Below are 24,222 nucleotides of genomic sequence, written 5' to 3'. Positions count from 1 at the left end.
CATTACCCTCGAAAACTAAAACTTTTGAAATAGGAAAAGAGCCTTTAATCATATTCTTTACCATGTGCAATCATAAAATAGTCTAACATCTTCATTTTTCAACATATGTAGCTATACCCTCGAAAACTAAAAGTTGAAAATAGGAAAAGAGCCTTTAATCACATTCTTTACCATTTGCAATCATAACATAGTCTAATATCTTCATTTTTTCAACATACGTAGCTATTATCCTCGAAAACTAAAACTTTTGAAATAGGAAAATAGCCTTTAATCACATTCTTTACCATTTGCAATCACAAAATAGTCTAATATCTTCATTTTTTCAACATACGTAGCTATTACCCTCGAAAACTAAAACTTTTGACATAGGAAAAGAGCCTTTAATCACATTCTTTACCATTTGCAATCATAAAATAGTCCAAAATCTTCATTTTTTCAATATACGTAGCTATTACCCTCGAAAACTAAAACTTTTGACATAGGAAAAGAGCCTTTAATCACATTCTTTTTATCATTTGCAATCATAAAATAGTCTAATATCTTCATTTTTTCAACATACGTAGCTATTCCCCTCGAAAACTAAAACTTTTGAAATAGGAAAAGAGCCTTTAATCACATTCTTTACCATTTGCAATCATAAAATTGTCTAATATCTTCATTTTTTCAACATACGTAGCTATTACCCTCGAAAACTAAAACTTTTGAAATAGGAAAAGAGCCTTTAATCACATTCTTTACCATGTCCAATCATAGAATAGTCTAATATCTTCATTTTTTCCACAGACAAATCTATTACCCTCGAAAACTAAAACTTTTGAAATAGGAAAAGAGCCTTTAATCACATTCTTTACCATTTGCAATCATAAAATAGTCTAATATCTTCATTTTTTCAACATACGTAGCTATTACCCTCGAAAATTAAAACTTTTGAAATAGGAAAAGAGCCTTTAATCACATTCTTTACCATTTGTAATCATAAAATAGTCTAATATCTTCATTTTTTCAACATACGTAGCTATTACCTTCGAAAACTGAAACTTTTGAAATAGGAGAAGAGCCTATAATCACATTCTTTACCATTTACAATCATAAAATAGTCCAATATCTTCATTTTTTCAACATACGTAGCTATTACCCTCGAAAACTAAAACTTTTGAAATAGGAAAAGGGCCTTTAATCACATTCTTTACCATGTGCAATCATAAAATTGTCTAATATCTTCGTTTTTTCCCCAGACAAAGCTATTACCCTCGAAAACTAAAACTTTTGAAATGGGAAAAGACCCTTTAATCACATTTTTTACCATGTGCAATCATAAAATAGTCTAATATCTTCATTTTTTCCACAGATATAGCTATTACCCTCGAAAACTAAAACTTTTGAAATAGGAAAAGAGCCTTTAATCACATTCTTTACCATTTGCAATCATAAAATAGTCTAATATCTTCATTTTTTCAACATACGTAGCTATTACCCTCGAAAACTAAAACTTTTGAAAGAGGAAAAGAGCCTTTAATCACATTCTTTACCATGTGCAATCATAAAATAGTCTAATATCTTCATTTTTTCAACATACGTAGCTATTACCCTCGAAAACTAAAACTTTTGACAAAGGAAAAGAGCCTTTAATCACATTCTTTACCATGTGCAATCATAAAATAGTCAAATATCTTCATTTTTTCAACATACGTAGCTATTACCCTCGAAAACTAAAACTTTTGACATAGGAAAAGAGCCTTTAATCACATTCTTTACCATTTGCAATCATAAAAGAGTCTAATATCTTCATTTTTTCAACATACGTAGCTATTACCCTCGAAAACTAAAACTTTTGACATAGGAAAAGAGCCTTTAATCACATTCTTTACCATTTGCAATCTTAAAATTGTCTAATATCTTCATTTTTTCAACATACGTATCTATTACCCTCGAAAACTAAAACTTTTGAAATAGGAAAAGAGCCTTTAATCACATTCTTTACCATGTGCAATCATAAAATAGTCTAATATCTTCATTTTTTCAAAATACGTAGCTATTACCCTCGAAAACTAAAACTTTTGAAATAGGAAAAGAGCCTTTAATCACATTCTTTACCATTTGCAATCATAAAATAGTCTAATATCTTCATTTTTTCAACATACGTAGCTATTACCCTCGAAAACTAAAACTTTTGAAATAAGAAAAGAGCCTTTAATCACATTCTTTACCATGTGCAATCATAAAATAGTCTAATATCTTCATTTTTTCAATATACATAGCTATTACCCTCGAAAACTAAAACTTTTGAAATAGGAAAAGAGGCTTTAATCACATTCTTTACCATGTGCAATCATAAAATAGTCTAATATCTTCATTGTTTCCACAGACAAAGCTATTACCCTCGAAAACTAAAACTTTTGAAATACGAAAAGAACCTTTAATCACATTCTTTACCATTTGCAATCATAAAATAGTCTAATAACTTCATTTTTTCAACATACATAGCTATTACCCTCGAAAACTAAAACTTTTGAAATAGGAGAAGAGCCTTTAATCACATTCTTTACCACTTGCAATCATAAAATAGTCCAATATCTTCATTTTTTCAACATACGTAGCTATTACCCTCGAAAACTAAAACTTTTGAAATAGGAAAAGAGCCTTTAATCACATTTTTTACCATGTGTAATCATAAAATAGTCTAATATCTTCATTTTTTCAACATACGTAGCTATTACCCTCGAAAACTAAAACTTTTGAAATAGGGAAAGAGCCTTTAATCACATTCTTTACCATTTGCAATCATAAAATAGTCTAATATCTTCATTTTTTCAACATACGTAGCTATTACCCTCGAAAACTAAAACTTTTGAAATAGGAAAAGAGCCTTTAATCACATTCTTTACCATTTGCAATCATAAAATAGTCTAATATCTTCATTTTTTCAACATACGTAGCTATTACCCTCGAAAACTAAAACTTTTGACATAGGAAAAGAGCCTTTAATCACATTCTTTACCATGTGCAATCATAAAATAGTCTAATATCTTCATTTTTTCAACATACGTAGCTATTACCCTCGAAAACTAAAACTTTTGACATAGGAAAAGAGCCTTTAACCACATTCTTTACCATGTGCAATCATAAAATAGTCTAATATCTTCATTTTTTCCACAGACAAGGATATTACCCCCGAAAACTAAAACTTTTGAAATAGGAAAAGAGCCTTTAATCACATTCTTTACCATATGCAATCATAAAATAGTCTAATATCTTCATTTTTTCAACATACGTATCTATTACCCTCGAAAACTAAAACTTTTGACATAGGAAAAGAGCCTTTAATCACGTTCTTTACCATGTGAAATCATAAAATAGTCTAATATCTTCATTTTTTCAGCATACGTAGCTATTACCCTCGAAAACTAAATCTTTTGACATAGGAAAAGAGCCTTTAATCACATTCTTTACCATTTGCAATCATAAAATAGTCTAATATCTTTATTTTTTCAACATACGTAGCTATTATCCTCGAAAACTAAAACTTTTGACATAGGAAAAGAGCCTTTAATCACATTCTTTACCATTTGCAATCATAAAATAGTCTAATATCTTCATTTTTGCAACATACGTAGCTATTACCCTCCAAAACTAAAACTTTTGAAATAGGAAAAGAGGCTTTAATCACATTCTTTACCATTTGCAATCATAAATAGTCTAATATCTTCATTTTTTCAACATACGTAGCTATTACCCTCGAAAACTAAAACTTTTGAAATAGGAAAGGAGCCTTTAATCATATTCTTTACCATGTGCAATCATAAAATAGTCAAATATCTTCATTTTTTCAACATACGTAGCTATTACCCTCGAAAACTAAAACTTTTGAAATAGGAAAAGAGCCTTTAATCACATTCTTTACCATTTGCAATCATAAAATAGTCTAATATCTTCATTTTTTCAACATACCTGGCTATTACCCTCGAAAACTACAACTTTTGAAATAGGAAAAGAGCCTTTAATCACATTCTTTACCTTGTGCAATCATAAAATAGTCTAATATCTTCATTTTTTCCACAGACATAGCTATCACCCTCAAAAACTAAAACTTTTGAAATAGGAAAAGAGCCTTTAATCACATTCTTTACCATTTGCAATCATAAAATAGTCTAATATCTTCATTTTTCAACATACGTAGCTATTACCCTCGAAACTAAAACTTTTGAATAGGAAAAGAGCCTTTAATCACATTCTTTACCATGTGCAATCATAAAATTGTCTAATATCTTCATTTTTTCAACATACGTAGCTATTATCCTCGAAAACTAAAACTTTTGAAATAGGAAAAGAGCCTTTAATCACATTCTTTACCATTTGCAATCATAAAATAATCTAATATCTTCATTTTTTCAACATACGTAGCTATTACCATCGAAAGCTAAAACTTTTGAAATAGGAAAAGAGCCTTTAATCACATTCTTTACCATGTGCAATCATAAAATTGTCTAATATCTTCATTTTTTCAACATGCGTAGCTATTACCCTCGAAAACAAAAACTTTTGAAATAGGAAAAGAGCCTTTAATCACATTCTTTGCCATGTGCAATCATAAAATAGTCTAATATCTTCATTTTTTCAACATACGTAGCTATTACCCTCGAAAACTAAGACTTTTGAAATAGGAAAAGAACCTTTAATCACATTTTTTACCATTTGCAATCATAAAATAGTCTAATATCTTCATTTTTTCCACAGACAAAGCTATTACCCTCGAAAACTAAAACTTTTGAAATAGAAAAAGAGCCTTTAATCACATTCTTTACCATTTGCAATCATAAAATAGTCAAATATTTTCATTTTTTCAACATACATAGCTATTACCCTCGAAAACTAAAACTTTTGAAATAGGAAAAGGACCTTTAATCACATTCTTTACCATTTGCAATCATAAAATAGTCTAATAACTTCATTTTTTCCACAGACAAAGCTATTACCCTCGAAAACTAAAACTTTTGAAATAGGAAAAGAGCCTTTAATCACATTCTTTACTATTTGCAATCATAAAATAGTCTAATATCTTCATTTTTTCAACATATGTAGCTATTACCCTCGAAGACTAAAACTTTTGAAATAGGAAAAGAGCCTTTAATCACATTCTTTACCATGTGCAATCATAAAATAGTCTAATATCTTCATTTTTTTCAGAGACCTAGCTATTACCCTCGAAAACTAAAACTTTTGAAATAGGAAAAGAGCCTTTAATCACATTCTTTACCATTTGCTATCATAAAATAGTCTAATATCTTCATTTTTTCAACATACGTAGCTATTACCCTCGAAAACTACAACTTTTGAAATAGGAAAAGAGCCTTTAATCACATTTTTTACCATTTGCAATCATAAAATAGTCTAATATCTTCTTTTTTTCCACAGACAAAGCTGTTAACCTCGAAAACTAAAACTTTTGAAATAGAAAAAGAGCCTTTAATCACATTCTTTACCATTTGCAATCATAAAATAGTCTAATATCTTTATTTTTTCAACATACGTAGCTATTACCCTCAAAAACTAAAACTTTTGACATAGGAAAAGAGCCTTTAATCACATTCTTTACCATTTGCAATCATAAAATAGTCTAATATCTTCATTTTTTCCACAGACAAAGCTATTACCCTCGAAAACTAAAACTTTTGAAATAGGAAAAGATCCTTTAATCACATTCTTTACCATTTGCAATCATAAAATAGTCTAATATCTTCATTTTTTCAACATACGTAGCAATTACCCTCGAAAACTAAAACTTTTGACTTAGGAAAGGAGCCTTTAATCACATTCTTTACCATTTGCAATCGTAAAATAGTCTAATATCTTCATTTTTTCAACATACGTAGCTATTACCCTCGAAAACTAAAGCTTTTGACATAGGAAAAGAGCCTTTAATCACATTCTTTACCATTTGCAATCATAAAATAGTCTAATATCTTCATTTTTTCCACAGACATAGCTATTACCCTCGAAAACTAAAACTTTTGAAATAGGAAAAGAGCCTTTAATCACATTCTTTACCATTTGCAATCATAAAATAGTCTAATATCTTCATTTTTTCAACATGCGTAGATATTACCCTCGAAAACTAAAACTTTTGAAATAGGAAAAGAGCCTTTAATCACATTCTTTACCATTTGCAATCATAAAATAGTCTAATATCTTCATTTTTTCAACCTACGTAGCTATTACCCTCGAGAACTAAAACTTTTGAAATAGGAAAAGAGCCTTTAATCACATTCTTTACCATGTGCAATCATAAAATTGTCTAATATCTTCATTTTTTCCACAGACAAAGCTATTACCCTCGAAAACTAAAACTTTTGAAATAGGAAAAGAGCCGTTAATCACATTCTTTACCAATTGCAATCATAAATAGTCTAATATCTTTATTTTTTCAACATACGTAGCTATTACCCTCGAAAACTAAAACTTTTGACCTAGGAAAAGAGCCTTTAATCACATTCTTTACCATTTGCAATCATAAAATAGAAAACTAAAACTTTTGACATAGGAAAAGAGCCTTTAATCACATTCTTTACCATTTGCAATCATAAAATAGTCTAATATCTTCATTTTTTCAACATACGTAGCTATTATCCTCGAAAACTAAAACTTTTGAAATAGGAAAAGAGCCTTTAATCACATTCTTTATCATGTGCCATTAATCACATAATCAAAATTTAAGCAGGAAATGTTTTAAGGACCGTTTATAAGGGAACCAATGGATGATTAAAATTTGCAAATTTATTCAGCGATATTGAATTTTTTTAATTTGAATTTGATTCATGATCAAATACAATTCGTTATACAACAAAATCTATATCTTCATTTTTCTAATATCTAATATCTTCATTTTTTCAATATCTAATATCTAATATATTATTCAAAAGTTTTAGTTTTCGAGGGTAATAGCTACTTATGTTGAAAAAATGAAGATATTAGACTATTTTATGATTGCAAATGGTAAAGAATGTGATTAAAGGCTCTTTTCCTATGTCAAAAGTTTTAGTTTTCGAGGGTAATAGCTACGTATGTAGAAAAAATGAAGATATTAGATATTAGAAAAATTAGACAACCCAGTAATTTAACGATCGAGTATCATCATCTTTCCTGTGTGATTCTAGTGCTTTAACTGATGCATAAGCTGGATAAACAAAGGTAATAACATTACAGACTAGTTGGGCAGCATAACCAAAAATGAGGTAAATGGCAAGAATGGCAAAGAAACCTAAAATAATAGTTATAATAGTTAACACAGGATAATAGCTTGAATCTAGAAGAAAAATACATTAGATAACAAATAAGCTATAAAACAAACCCCACACTGTATTATTTCTGAAACAGAACTATGTTAGATGATGATGAATTATAGGAAAAAACACAAATACAATGGATACAAGATAAACTATAAACTAAAGTTAATCTAAACAGAAATAAATCAAATAAAAATTATATTGACATAAGTATATTAGCAGCCTCTTTCATATACGAAGTAAGGAGCGACATTAAAACTTAAAACGACCAGAAATTACTTCGTATATGAAAGAGGCTGCTTCCTCATCAATGCCTCGCTCTTTACGCTAAAGTTTGACTCTTTCTCTCAATTCTTCTTTTTAAAATAGTAAAAAACCTTAGCGTAAAGAGCAGGGCGTTGATGAGGAAGCAGCCTCTTTCATATACGAAGCAGTTTCTGGTCGTTTTAAGTTTTAATGTCGCTCCTTACTTTTAGTTAAAAAAAACTTGTTTTTTTTATTTAAAAAATTTATTTAAATTATTTATTTAATTTTCTATACTAAAAGCCATTCTTCAATGTAGAAGTATCATTCCAATACTGTTTTATTTGTTTATTAATAATTTGCCATCTCATTGATTCCTCTGTAATTATTTGACTGTTCCATAATAAATGATGTTTCAAATAGTCAATACACACCAGGATTGCATGTTTAATTATGTATAAAAACTAAAACTTTTGAAATAGGAAAAGAGCCTTTAATCCTTTAATCACATTCTTTACCATGTGCAATCATAAAATTGTCTAATATTTTCATTTTTTCCACAGACAAAGCTATTACCCTCGAAAACTAAAACTTTTGAAATAGGAAAAGAGCCTTTAATCACATTCTTTACCATGTGCAATCATAAAATTGTCTAATATCTTCATTTTTTCAACATACGTAGCTATTACCCTCGAAAACTAAAACTTTTGAAATAGGAAAAGAGCCTTTAATCACATTCTTTACCATTTGCAATCATAAAATAGTCTAATATATTCATTTTTTCCACAGACAAAGCTATTACCCTCGAAACTAAAACTTTTGAAATGGGAAAAGAGCCTTTAATCACATTCTTTACCATTTGCAATCATAAAATAGTCTAATATCTTCATTTTTTCAACATACGTAGCTATTACCCTCGAAAGCTAAAACTTTTGACATAGGATTGCAAACTAAAACTTTTGAAATAGGAAAAGAGCCTTTAATCACATTCTTTACCATTTGCAATCATAAAATAGTCTAATATCTTCATTTTTTCAACATGCGTAGATATTACACTCGAAAACTAAAACTTTTGAAATAGGAAAAGAGCCTTTAATCACATTCTTTACCATTTGCAATCATAAAATAGTCTAATATCTTCATTTTTTCAACCTACGTAGCTATTACCCTCGAAAACTAAAACTTTTGAAATAGGAAAAGAGCCTTTAATCACATTCTTTACCATGTGCAATCATAAAATTGTCTAATATCTTCATTTTTTCACAGACAAAGCTATTACCCTCGAAAACTAAAACTTTTGAAATAGGAAAAGAGTCTTTAATCACATTCTTTACCATTTGCAATCATAAAATTGTCTAATATCTTCATTTTTTCAACATACGTAGCTATTACCCTCGAAAACTAAAACTTTTGAAATAGGAAAAGAGCCTTTAATCACATTCTTTACCATGTGCAATCCTAAAATAGTCTCTTCAATGTAGCCATTCTTCAATGTAGAAGTATCATTCCAATACTGTTTTATTTGTTTATTAATAATTTGCCATCTCATTGATTCCTCTGTAATTATTTGACTGTTCCAAATAATCAAAATGTTTTCAAATAGTCAATACACCCAGGATTGCATGTTTAATTATGTATAAAAACTAAAACTTTTGAAATAGGAAAAGAGCCTTTAATCCTTTAATCACATTCTTTACCATGTGCAATCATAAAATTGTCTAATATTTTCATTTTTTCCACAGACAAAGCTATTACCCTCGAAAACTAAAACTTTTGAAATAGGAAAAGAGCCTTTAATCACATTCTTTACCATGTGCAATCATAAAATTGTCTAATATCTTCATTTTTTCAACATACGTAGCTATTACCCTCGAAAACTAAAACTTTTGAAATAGGAAAAGAGCCTTTAATCACATTCTTTACCATTTGCAATCATAAAATAGTCTAATATATTCATTTTTTCCACAGACAAAGCTATTACCCTCGAAAACTAAAACTTTTGAAATGGGAAAAGAGCCTTTAATCACATTCTTTACCATTTGCAATCATAAAATAGTCTAATATCTTCATTTTTTCAACATACGTAGCTATTACCCTCGAAAGCTAAAACTTTTGACATAGGATTGCAAACTAAAACTTTTGAAATAGGAAAAGAGCCTTTAATCACATTCTTTACCATTTGCAATCATAAAATAGTCTAATATCTTCATTTTTTCAACATGCGTAGATATTACACTCGAAAACTAAAACTTTTGAAATAGGAAAAGAGCCTTTAATCACATTCTTTACCATTTGCAATCATAAAATAGTCTAATATCTTCATTTTTTCAACCTACGTAGCTATTACCCTCGAAAACTAAAACTTTTGAAATAGGAAAAGAGCCTTTAATCACATTCTTTACCATGTGCAATCATAAAATTGTCTAATATCTTCATTTTTTTCACAGACAAAGCTATTACCCTCGAAAACTAAAACTTTTGAAATAGGAAAAGAGTCTTTAATCACATTCTTTACCATTTGCAATCATAAAATTGTCTAATATCTTCATTTTTTCAACATACGTAGCTATTACCCTCGAAAACTAAAACTTTTGAAACTTAGGAAAGGAGCCTTTAATCACATTCTTTACCATTTGCAATCGTAAAATAGTCTAATATCTTCATTTTTTCAACATACGTAGCTATTACCCTCGAAAACTAAAGCTTTTGACATAGGAAAAGAGCCTTTAATCACATTCTTTACCATTTGCAATCATAAAATAGTCTAATATCTTCATTTTTTCCACAGACATAGCTATTACCCTCGAAAACTAAAACTTTTGAAATAGGAAAAGAGCCTTTAATCACATTCTTTACCATTTGCAATCATAAAATAGTCTAATATCTTCATTTTTTCAACATGCGTAGATATTACCCTCGAAAACTAAAACTTTTGAAATAGGAAAAGAGCCTTTAATCACATTCTTTACCATTTGCAATCATAAAATAGTCTAATATCTTCATTTTTTCAACCTACGTAGCTATTACCCTCGAGAACTAAAACTTTTGAAATAGGAAAAGAGCCTTTAATCACATTCTTTACCATGTGCAATCATAAAATTGTCTAATATCTTCATTTTTTTCACAGACAAAGCTATTACCCTCGAAAACTAAAACTTTTGAAATAGGAAAAGAGCCGTTAATCACATTCTTTACCAATTGCAATCATAAAATAGTCTAATATCTTTATTTTTTCAACATACGTAGCTATTACCCTCGAAAACTAAAACTTTTGACCTAGGAAAAGAGCCTTTAATCACATTCTTTACCATTTGCAATCATAAAATAGAAAACTAAAACTTTTGACATAGGAAAAGAGCCTTTAATCACATTCTTTACCATTTGCAATCATAAAATAGTCTAATATCTTCATTTTTTCAACATACGTAGCTATTATCCTCGAAAACTAAAACTTTTGAAATAGGAAAAGAGCCTTTAATCACATTCTTTATCATGTGCCATTAATCACATAATCAAAATTTAAGCAGGAAATGTTTTAAGGACCGTTTATAAGGGAACCAATGGATGATTAAAATTTGCAAATTTATTCAGCGATATTGAATTTTTTTTAATTTGAATTTGATGCATGATCAAATACAATTCGTTATACAACAAAATCTGTATCTTCATTTTTCTAATATCTAATATCTTCATTTTTTCAATATCTAATATCAAATATATTTTTCAAAAGTTTTAGTTTTCGAGGGTAATAGCTACATATGTTGAAAAAATGAAGATATTAGACTATTTTATGATTGCAAATGGTAAAGAATGTGATTAAAGGCTCTTTTCCTATGTCAAAAGTTTTAGTTTTCGAGGGTAATAGCTACGTATGTAGAAAAAATGAAGATATTAGATATTAGAAAAATTAGACAACCCAGTAATTTAACGATCGAGTATCATCATCTTTCCTGTGTGATTCTAGTGCTTTAACTGATGCATAAGCTGGATAAACAAAGGTAATAACATTACAGACTAGTTGGGCAGCATAACCAAAAATGAGGTAAATGGCAAGAATGGCAAAGAAACCTAAAATAATAGTTATAATAGTTAACACAGGATAATAGCTTGAATCTAGAAGAAAAATACATTAGATAACAAATAAGCTATAAAACTAACCCCACACTGTATTATTTCTGAAACAGAACTATGTTAGATGATGATGAATTATAGGAAAAAACAAAAATACAATGGATACAAGATAAACTATAAACTAAAGTTAATCTAAACAGAAATAAATCAAATAAAAATTATATTGACATAAGTATATTAGCAGCCTCTTTCATATACGAAGTAAGGAGCGACATTAAAACTTAAAACGACCAGAAATTACTTCGTGTATGAAAGAGGCTGCTTCCTCATCAATGCCTCGCTCTTTACGCTAAAGTTTGACTCTTTCTCTCAATTCTTCTTTTTAAAATAGTAAAAAACCTTAGCGTAAAGAGCAGGGCGTTGATGAGGAAGCAGCCTCTTTCATATACGAAGCAGTTTCTGGTCGTTTTAAGTTTTAATATCGCTCCTTACTTTTAGTTAAAAAAAACTTGTTTTTTTTATTTAAAAAATTTATTTAAATTATTTATTTAATTTTCTATACTAAAAGCCATTCTTCAATGTAGAAGTATCATTCCAATACTGTTTTATTTGTTTATTAATAATTTGCCATCTCATTGATTCCTCTGTAATTATTTGACTGTTCCAAATAATCAAAATGTTTTCAAATAGTCAATACACCCAGGATTGCATGTTTAATTATGTATAAAAACTAAAACTTTTGAAATAGGAAAAGAGCCTTTAATCCTTTAATCACATTCTTTACCATGTGCAATCATAAAATTGTCTAATATTTTCATTTTTTCCACAGACAAAGCTGTTACCCTCGAAAACTAAAACTTTTGAAATAGGAAAAGAGCCTTTAATCACATTCTTTACCATGTGCAATCATAAAATTGTCTAATATCTTCATTTTTTCAACATACGTAGCTATTACCCTCGAAAACTAAAACTTTTGAAATAGGAAAAGAGCCTTTAATCACATTCTTTACCATTTGCAATCATAAAATAGTCTAATATATTCATTTTTTCCACAGACAAAGCTATTACCCTCGAAAACTAAAACTTTTGAAATGGGAAAAGAGCCTTTAATCACATTCTTTACCATTTGCAATCATAAAATAGTCTAATATCTTCATTTTTTCAACATACGTAGCTATTACCCTCGAAAGCTAAAACTTTTGACATAGGATTGCAAACTAAAACTTTTGAAATAGGAAAAGAGCCTTTAATCACATTCTTTACCATTTGCAATCATAAAATAGTCTAATATCTTCATTTTTTCAACATGCGTAGATATTACACTCGAAAACTAAAACTTTTGAAATAGGAAAAGAGCCTTTAATCACATTCTTTACCATTTGCAATCATAAAATAGTCTAATATCTTCATTTTTTCAACCTACGTAGCTATTACCCTCGAAAACTAAAACTTTTGAAATAGGAAAAGAGCCTTTAATCACATTCTTTACCATGTGCAATCATAAAATTGTCTAATATCTTCTTTTTTTTCACAGACAAAGCTATTACCCTCGAAAACTAAAACTTTTGAAATAGGAAAAGAGTCTTTAATCACATTCTTTACCATTTGCAATCATAAAATTGTCTAATATCTTCATTTTTTCAACATACGTAGCTATTACCCTCGAAAACTAAAACTTTTGAAATAGGAAAAGAGCCTTTAATCACATTCTTTACCATGTGCAATCCTAAAATAGTCTCTTCAATGTAGCCATTCTTCAATGTAGAAGTATCATTCCAATACTGTTTTATTTGTTTATTAATAATTTGCCATCTCATTGATTCCTCTGTAATTATTTGACTGTTCCAAATAATCAAAATGTTTTCAAATAGTCAATACACCCAGGATTGCATGTTTAATTATGTATAAAAACTAAAACTTTTGAAATAGGAAAAGAGCCTTTAATCCTTTAATCACATTCTTTACCATGTGCAATCATAAAATTGTCTAATATTTTCATTTTTTCCACAGACAAAGCTATTACCCTCGAAAACTAAAACTTTTGAAATAGGAAAAGAGCCTTTAATCACATTCTTTACCATGTGCAATCATAAAATTGTCTAATATCTTCATTTTTTCAACATACGTAGCTATTACCCTCGAAAACTAAAACTTTTGAAATAGGAAAAGAGCCTTTAATCACATTCATTACCATTTGCAATCATAAAATAGTCTAATATATTCATTTTTTCCACAGCCAAAGCTATTACCCTCGAAAACTAAAACTTTTGAAATGGGAAAAGAGCCTTTAATCACATTCTTTACCATTTGCAATCATAAAATAGTCTAATATCTTCATTTTTTCAACATACGTAGCTATTACCCTCGAAAGCTAAAACTTTTGACATATGATTGCAAACTAAAACTTTTGAAATAGGAAAAGAGCCTTTAATCACATTCTTTACCATTTGCAATCATAAAATAGTCTAATATCTTCATTTTTTCAACATGCGTAGATATTACACTCGAAAACTAAAACTTTTGAAATAGGAAAAGAGCCTTTAATCACATTCTTTACCATTTGCAATCATAAAATAGTCTAATATCTTCATTTTTTCAACCTACGTAGCTATTACCCTCGAAAACTAAAACTTTTGAAATAGGAAAAGAGCCTTTAATCACATTCTTTACCATGTGCAATCATAAAATTGTCTAATATCTTCATTTTTTTCACAGACAAAGCTATTACCCTCGAAAACTAAAACTTTTGAAATAGGAAAAGAGTCTTTAATCACATTCTTTACCATTTGCAATCATAAAATTGTCTAATATCTTCATTTTTTCAACATACGTAGCTATTACCCTCGAAAACTAAAACTTTTGAAATAGGAAAAGAGCCTTTAATCACATTCTTTACCATGTGCAATCCTAAAATAGTCTAATATCTTCATTTTTTCCACAGACCTAGCTATTACCCTCGAAAACTAAAACTTTTGAAATGGGAAAAGAGCCTTTAATCACATTCTTTACCATTTGCAATCATAAAATAGTCTAATATCTTCATTTTTTCAACATACGTAGCTATTACCCTCGAAAACTAAAACTTTTGAAGTAGGAAAAGAACCTTTAATCACATTCTTTACTATTTGCAATCATAAAATAGTCTAATATATTCATTTTTTCCACAGACAAAGCTATTACCCTCGAAGACTAAAACTTTTGAAGTAGGAAAAGAACCTTTAATCACATTCTTTACCATTTGCAATCATAAAATAGTCTAATATCTTCATTTTTTCAACATACGTAGCTATTACCCTCGAAAACTAAAACTTTTGAAATAGGAAAAAAGCCTTTAATCACATTCTTTACCATTTGCAATCATAAAATAGTCTAATATCTTCATTTTTTCCACAGACAAAGCTATTACCCTCGAAAACTAAAACTTTTGAAATAGGAAAAGAGCCTTTAATCACATTCTTTACCATTTGCAATCATAAAATAGTCTAATATCTTCATTTTTTCAACATAAGTAGCTATTACCCTCGAAAACTAAAACTTTTGACCTAGGAAAAGAGCCTTTAATCACATTCTTTACCATTTGCAATCATAAAATAGTCTAATATCTTCATTTTTTCAACATACGTAGCTATTACCCTCGAAAACTAAAACTTTTGACATAGGAAAAGAGCCTTTAATCACATTCTTTACCATTTGCAATCATAAAATAGTCTAATATCTTCATTTTTTCAACATACGTAGCTATTATCCTCGAAAACTAAAACTTTTGAAATAGGAAAAGAGCCTTTAATCACATTCTTTACCATGTGCCATTAATCACATAATCAAAATTTAAGCAGGAAATGTTTTAAGGACCGTTTATAAGGGAACCAATGGATGATTAAAATTTGCAAATTTATTCAGCGATATTGAATTTTTTTTAATTTGAATTTGATGCATGATCAAATACAATTCGTTATACAACAAAATCTGTATCTTCATTTTTCTAATATCTAATATCTTCATTTTTTCAATATCTAATATCAAATATATTTTTCAAAAGTTTTAGTTTTCGAGGGTAATAGCTACTTATGTTGAAAAAATGAAGATATTAGACTATTTTATGATTGCAAATGGTAAAGAATGTGATTAAAGGCTCTTTTCCTATGTCAAAAGTTTTAGTTTTCGAGGGTAATAGCTACGTATGTAGAAAAAATGAAGATATTAGATATTAGAAAAATTAGACAACCCAGTAATTTAACGATCGAGTATCATCATCTTTCCTGTGTGATTCCAGTGCTTTAACTGATGCATAAGCTGGATAAACAAAGGCAATAACATTACAGACTAGTTGGGCAGCATAACCAAAAATGAGGTAAATGGCAAGAATGGCAAAGAAACCTAAAATAATAGTTATAATAGTTAACACAGGATAATAGCTTGAATCTAGAAGAAAAATACATTAGATAACAAATAAGCTATAAAACAAACCCCACACTGTATTATTTCTGAAACAGAACTATGTTAGATGATGATGAATTATAGGAAAAAACACAAATACAATGGATACAAGATAAACTATAAACTAAAGTTAATCTAAAAAGAAATAAATCAAATAAAAATTATATTGACATAAGTATATTAGCAGCCTCTTTCATATACGAAGTAAGGAGCGACATTAAAACTTAAAACGACCAGAAATTACTTCGTATATGAAAGAGGCTGCTTCCTCATCAACGCCTCGCTCTTTACGCTAAAGTTTGACTCTTTCTCTCAATTCTTCTTTTTAAAATAGTAAAAAACCTTAGCGTAAAGAGCGGGGCGTTGATGAGGAAGCAGCCTCTTTCATATACGAAGTAGTTTCTGGTCGTTTTAAGTTTTAATGTCGCTCCTTACTTTTAGTTAAAAAAACTTGTTTTTTTTATTTAAAAAAATTATTTAAATTATTTATTTAATTTTCTATACTAAAAGCCATTCTTCAATGTAGAAGTATCATTCCAATACTGTTTTATTTGTTTATTAATAATTTGCCATCTCATTGATTCCTCTGTAATTATTTGACTGTTCCAAATAATCAAAATGTTTTCAAATAGTCAATACACCCAGGATTGCATGTTTAATTATGTATAAAAACTAAAACTTTTGAAATAGGAGAAGAGCCTTTAATCCTTTAATCACATTCTTTACCATGTGCAATCATAAAATTGTCTAATATTTTAATTTTTTCCACAGACAAAGCTATTACCCTCGAAAACTAAAACTTTTGAAATAGGAAAAGAGCCTTTAATCACATTCTTTACCATGTGCAATCATAAAATTGTCTAATATCTTCATTTTTTCAACATACGTAGCTATTACCCTCGAAAGCTAAAACTTTTGACATAGGATTGCAAACTAAAACTTTTGAAATAGGAAAAGAGCCTTTAATCACATTCTTTACCATTTGCAATCATAAAATAGTCTAATATCTTCATTTTTTCAACATGCGTAGATATTACACTCGAAAACTAAAACTTTTGAAATAGGAAAAGAGCCTTTAATCACATTCTTTACCATTTGCAATCATAAAATAGTCTAATATCTTCATTTTTTCAACCTACGTAGCTATTACCCTCGAAAACTAAAACTTTTGAAATAGGAAAAGAGCCTTTAATCACATTCTTTACCATGTGCAATCATAAAATTGTCTAATATCTTCATTTTTTTCACAGACAAAGCTATTACCCTCGAAAACTAAAACTTTTGAAATAGGAAAAGAGTCTTTAATCACATTCTTTACCATTTGCAATCATAAAATTGTCTAATATCTTCATTTTTTCAACATACGTAGCTATTACCCTCGAAAACTAAAACTTTTGAAATAGGAAAAGAGCCTTTAATCACATTCTTTACCATGTGCAATCCTAAAATAGTCTAATATCTTCATTTTTTCCACAGACCTAGCTATTACCCTCGAAAACTAAAACTTTTGAAATGGGAAAAGAGCCTTTAATCACATTCTTTACCATTTGCAATCATAAAATAGTCTAATATCTTCATTTTTTCAACATACGTAGCAATTACCCTCGAAAACTAAAACTTTTGAAGTAGGAAAAGAACCTTTAATCACATTCTTTACTATTTGCAATCATAAAATAGTCTAATATATTAATTTTTTCCACAGACAAAGCTATTACCCTCGAAGACTAAAACTTTTGAAGTAGGAAAAGAACCTTTAATCACATTCTTTACCATTTACAATCATAAAATAGTCTAATATCTTCATTTTTTCAACATACGTAGCTATTACCCTCGAAAACTAAAACTTTTGAAATAGGAAAAAAGCCTTTAATCACATTCTTTACCATTTGCAATCATAAAATAGTCTAATATCTTCATTTTTTCCACAGACAAAGCTATTACCCTCGAAAACTAAAACTTTTGAAATAGGAAAAGAGCCTTTAATCACATTCTTTACCATTTGCAATCATAAAATAGTCTAATATCTTCATTTTTTCAACATAAGTAGCTATTACCCTCGAAAACTAAAACTTTTGAAATAGGAAAAGAGCCTTTAATCACATTCTTTACCATTTGCAATCATAAAATTGTCTAATATCTTCATTTTTTCAACATACTTAGCTATTACCCTCGAAAACTAAAACTTTTGAAATAGGAAAAGAGCCTTTAATCACATTCTTTACCATTTGCAATCATAAAATAGTCTAATATCTTCATTTTTTCAACATACGTAGCTATTACCCTCGAAAACTACAACTTTTGAAATAGGAAAAGAGCCTTTAATCACATTTTTTACCATTTGCAATCATAAAATAGTCTAATATCTTCTTTTTTTCCACAGACAAAGCTGTTAACCTCGAAAACTAAAACTTTTGAAATAGAAAAAGAGCCTTTAATCACATTCTTTACCATTTGCAATCATAAAATAGTCTAATATCTTTATTTTTTCAACATACTTAGCTATTACCCTCAAAAACTAAAACTTTTGACATAGGAAAAGAGCCTTTAATCACATTCTTTACCATTTGCAATCATAAAATAGTCTAATATCTTCATTTTTTCCACAGACAAAGCTATTACCCTCGAAAACTAAAACTTTTGAAATAGGAAAAGAGCCTTTAATCACATTCTTTACCATTTGCAATCATAAAATAGTCTAATATCTTCATTTTTTCAACATACGTAGCTATTACCCTCGAAAACTAAAGCTTTTGACATAGGAAAAGAGCCTTTAATCACATTCTTTACCATTTGCAATCATAAAATAGTCTAATATCTTCATTTTTTCCACAGACATAGCTATTACCCTCGAAAACTAAAACTTTTGAAATAGGAAAAGAGCCTTTAATCACATTCTTTACCATTTGCAATCATAAAATAGTCTAATATCTTCATTTTTCAACATACGTAGCTATTACCCTCGAAAACTACAACTTTTGAAATAGGAAAAGAGCCTTTAATCACATTTTTTACCATTTGCAATCATAAAATAGTCTAATATCTTCTTTTTTTCCACAGACAAAGCTGTTAACCTCGAAAACTAAAACTTTTGAAATAGAAAAAGAGCCTTTAATCACATTCTTTACCATTTGCAATCATAAAATAGTCTAATATCTTAATTTTTTCAACATACGTAGCTATTACCCTCAAAAACTAAAACTTTTGACATAGGAAAAGAGCCTTTAATCACATTCTTTACCATTTGCAATCATAAAATAGTCTAATATCTTCATTTTTTCCACAGACAAAGCTATTACCCTCGAAAACTAAAACTTTTGAAATAGGAAAAGAGCCTTTAATCACATTCTTTACCATTTGCAATCATAAAATAGTCTAATATCTTCATTTTTTCAACATACGTAGCAATTACCCTCGAAAACTAAAACTTTTGACTTATTAAAGGAGCCTTTAATCACATTCTTTACCATTTGCAATCGTAAAATAGTCTAATATCTTCATTTTTTCAACATACGTAGCTATTACCCTCGAAAACTAAAGCTTTTGACATAGGAAAAGAGCCTTTAATCACATTCTTTACCATTTGCAATCATAAAATAGTCTAATATCTTCATTTTTTCCACAGACATAGCTATTACCCTAGAAAACTAAAACTTTTGAAATAGGAAAAGAGCCTTTAATCACATTCTTTACCATTTGCAATCATAAAATAGTCTAATATCTTCATTTTTTCAACCTACGTAGCTATTACCCTCGAGAACTAAAACTTTTGAAATAGGAAAAGAGCCTTTAATCACATTCTTTACCATGTGCAATCATAAAATTGTCTAATATCTTCATTTTTTCCACAGACAAAGCTATTACCCTCGAAAACTAAAACTTTTGAAATAGGAAAAGAGCCGTTAATCACATTCTTTACCAATTGCAATCATAAAATAGTCTAATATCTTTATTTTTTCAACATACGTAGCTATTACCCTCGAAAACTAAAACTTTTGACCTAGGAAAAGAGCCTTTAATCACATTCTTTACCATTTGCAATCATAAAATAGAAAACTAAAACTTTTGACATAGGAAAAGAGCCTTTAATCACATTCTTTACCATTTGCAATCATAAAATAGTCTAATATCTTCATTTTTTCAACATACGTAGCTATTATCCTCGAAAACTAAAACTTTTGAAATAGGAAAAGAGCCTTTAATCACATTCTTTATCATGTGCCATTAATCACATAATCAAAATTTAAGCAGGAAATGTTTTAAGGACCGTTTATAAGGGAACCAATGGATGATTAAAATTTGCAAATTTATTCAGCGATATTGAATTTTTTTTAATTTGAATTTGATGCATGATCAAATACAATTCGTTATACAACAAAATCTGTATCTTCATTTTTCTAATATCTAATATCTTCATTTTTTCAATATCTAATATCTAATATATTTTTCAAAAGTTTTAGTTTTCGAGGGTAATAGCTACGTATGTTGAAAAAATGAAGATATTAGACTATTTTATGATTGCAAATGGTAAAGAATGTGATTAAAGGCTCTTTTCCTATGTCAAAAGTTTTAGTTTTCGAGGGTAATAGCTACGTATGTAGAAAAAATGAAGATATTAGATATTAGAAAAATTAGACAACCCAGTAATTTAACGATCGAGTATCATCATCTTTCCTGTGTGATTCTAGTGCTTTAACTGATGCATAAGCTGGATAAACAAAGGTAATAACATTACAGACTAGTTGGGCAGCATAACCAAAAATGAGGTAAATGGCAAGAATGGCAAAGAAACCTAAAATAATAGTTATAATAGTTAACACAGGATAATAGCTTGAATCTAGAAGAAAAATACATTAGATAACAAATAAGCTATAAAACAAACCCCACACTGTATTATTTCTGAAACAGAACTATGTTAGATGATGATGAATTATAGGAAAAAACACAAATACAATGGATACAAGATAAACTATAAACTAAAGTTAATCTAAACAGAAATAAATCAAATAAAAATTATATTGACATAAGTATATTAGCAGCCTCTTTCATATACGAAGTAAGGAGCGACATTAAAACTTAAAACGACCAGAAATTACTTCGTATATGAAAGAGGCTGCTTCCTCATCAATGCCTCGCTCTTTACGCTAAAGTTTGACTCTTTCTCTCAATTCTTCTTTTTAAAATAGTAAAAATCCTTAGCGTAAAGAGCAGGGCGTTGATGAGGAAGCAGCCTATTTCATATACGAAGCAGTTTCTGGTCGTTTTAAGTTTTAATGTCGCTCCTTACTTTTAGTTAAAAAAAACTTGTTTTTTTTATTTAAAAAATTTATTTAAATTATTTATTTAATTTTCTATACTAAAAGCCATTCTTCAATGTAGAAGTATCATTCCAATACTGTTTTATTTGTTTATTAATAATTTGCCATCTCATTGATTCCTCTGTAATTATTTGACTGTTCCAAATAATCAAAATGTTTTCAAATAGTCAATACACCCAGGATTGCATGTTTAATTATGTATAAAAACTAAAACTTTTGAAATAGGAAAAGAGCCTTTAATCCTTTAATCACATTCTTTACCATGTGCAATCATAAAATTGTCTAATATTTTCATTTTTTCCACAGACAAAGCTATTACCCTCGAAAACTAAAACTTTTGAAATAGGAAAAGAGCCTTTAATCACATTCTTTACCATGTGCAATCATAAAATTGTCTAATATCTTCATTTTTTCAACATACGTAGCTATTACCCTCGAAAACTAAAACTTTTGAAATAGGAAAAGAGCCTTTAATCACATTCTTTACCATTTGCAATCATAAAATAGTCTAATATATTCATTTTTTCCACAGACAAAGCTATTACCCTCGAAAACTAAAACTTTTGAAATGGGAAAAGAGCCTTTAATCACATTCTTTACCATTTGCAATCATAAAATAGTCTAATATCTTCATTTTTTCAACATACGTAGCTATTACCCTCGAAAGCTAAAACTTTTGACATAGGATTGCAAACTAAAACTTTTGAAATAGGAAAAGAGCCTTTAATCACATTCTTTACCATTTGCAATCATAAAATAGTCTGATATCTTCATTTTTTCAACATGCGTAGATATTACACTCGAAAACTAAAACTTTTGAAATAGGAAAAGAGCCTTTAATCACATTCTTTACCATTTGCAATCATAAAATAGTCTAATATCTTCATTTTTTCAACCTACGTAGCTATTACCCTCGAAAACTAAAACTTTTGAAATAGGAAAAGAGCCTTTAATCACATTCTTTACCATGTGCAATCATAAAATTGTCTAATATCTTCATTTTTTTCACAGACAAAGCTATTACCCTCGAAAACTAAAACTTTTGAAATAGGAAAAGAGTCTTTAATCACATTCTTTACCATTTGCAATCATAAAATTGTCTAATATCTTCATTTTTTCAACATACGTAGCTATTACCCTCGAAAACTAAAACTTTTGAAATAGGAAAAGAGCCTTTAATCACATTCTTTACCATGTGCAATCCTAAAATAGTCTCTTCAATGTAGCCATTCTTCAATGTAGAAGTATCATTCCAATACTGTTTTATTTGTTTATTAATAATTTGCCATCTCATTGATTCCTCTGTAATTATTTGACTGTTACAAATAATCAAAATGTTTTCAAATAGTCAATACACCCAGGATTGCATGTTTAATTATGTATAAAAACTAAAACTTTTGAAATAGGAAAAGAGCCTTTAATCCTTTAATCACATTCTTTACCATGTGCAATCATAAAATTGTCTAATATCTTCATTTTTTCCACAGACAAAGCTATTACCCTCGAAAACTAAAACTTTTGAAATAGGAAAAGAGCCTTTAATCACATTCTTCACCATGTGCAATCATAAAATTGTCTAATATCTTCATTTTTTCAACATACGTAGCTATTACCCTCGAAAACTAAAACTTTTGAAATAGGAAAAGAGCCTTTAATCACATTCTTTACCATTTGCAATCATAAAATAGTCTAATATATTCATTTTTTCCACAGACAAAGCTATTACCCTCGAAAACTAAAACTTTTGAAATGGGAAAAGAGCCTTTAATCACATTCTTTACCATTTGCAATCATAAAATAGTCTAATATCTTCATTTTTTCAACATACGTAGCTATTACCCTCGAAAGCTAAAACTTTTGACATAGGATTGCAAACTAAAACTTTTGAAATATGAAAAGAGCCTTTAATCACATTCTTTACCATTTGCAATCATAAAATAGTCTAATATCTTCATTTTTTCAACATGCGTAGATATTACACTCGAAAACTAAAACTTTTGAAATAGGAAAAGAGCCTTTAATCACATTCTTTACCATTTGCAATCATAAAATAGTCTAATATCTTCATTTTTTCAACCTACGTAGCTATTACCCTCGAAAACTAATACTTTTGAAATAGGAAAAGAGCCTTTAATCACATTCTTTACCATATGCAATCATAAAATTGTCTAATATCTTCATTTTTTTCACAGACAAAGCTATTACCCTCGAAAACTAAAACTTTTGAAATAGGAAAAGAGTCTTTAATCACATTCTTTACCATTTGCAATCATAAAATTGTCTAATATCTTCATTTTTTCAACATACGTAGCTATTACCCTCGAAAACTAAAACTTTTGAAATAGGAAAAGAGCCTTTAATCACATTCTTTACCATGTGCAATCCTAAAATAGTCTAATATCTTCATTTTTTCCACAGACCTAGCTATTACCCTCGAAAACTAAAACTTTTGAAATGGGAAAAGAGCCTTTAATCACATTCTTTACCATTTGCAATCATAAAATAGTCTAATATCTTCATTTTTTCAACATACGTAGCTATTACCCTCGAAAACTAAAACTTTTGAAGTAGGAAAAGACTCTTTAATCACATTCTTTACTATTTGCAATCATAAAATAGTCTAATATATTCATTTTTTCCACAGACAAAGCTATTACCCTCGAAGACTAAAGCTTTTGAAGTAGGAAAAGAACCTTTAATCACATTCTTTACCATTTGCAATCATAAAATAGTCTAATATCTTCATTTTTTCAACATACGTAGCTATTACCCTCGAAAACTAAAACTTTTGAAATAGGAAAAAAGCCTTTAATCACATTCTTTACCATTTGCAATCATAAAATAGTCTAATATCTTCATTTTTTCCACAGACAAAG

At 28.7% G+C, this 24,222-nt stretch overlaps 1 protein-coding gene across 1 annotated transcript in view; it reads right to left on the bottom strand.

Annotated features, from left to right (window-relative positions):
• LOC136037493 (activating signal cointegrator 1-like) overlaps window positions 1-24,222 on the bottom strand; it is a 35,605-nt gene that overhangs the window by 10,972 nt on the left and 411 nt on the right. The window contains exons 2-3 of the mRNA XM_065720210.1: window positions 20,764-20,865; window positions 15,820-15,971 (exon numbers count right to left, since the gene is read on the bottom strand). Coding sequence (XP_065576282.1) covers window positions 15,820-15,971; window positions 20,764-20,865 — 254 coding nt within the window. The remainder of the gene's footprint in view (window positions 1-15,819; window positions 15,972-20,763; window positions 20,866-24,222) is intronic.

This window comes from Artemia franciscana, chromosome 17, assembly GCF_032884065.1.
Source record: "Artemia franciscana chromosome 17, ASM3288406v1, whole genome shotgun sequence".
Taxonomy (NCBI): domain Eukaryota; kingdom Metazoa; phylum Arthropoda; class Branchiopoda; order Anostraca; family Artemiidae; genus Artemia; species Artemia franciscana.
The sequence above is the reverse complement of the archived record's forward strand: the minus strand, read 5'-3'. Positions and strand labels throughout refer to the sequence as shown.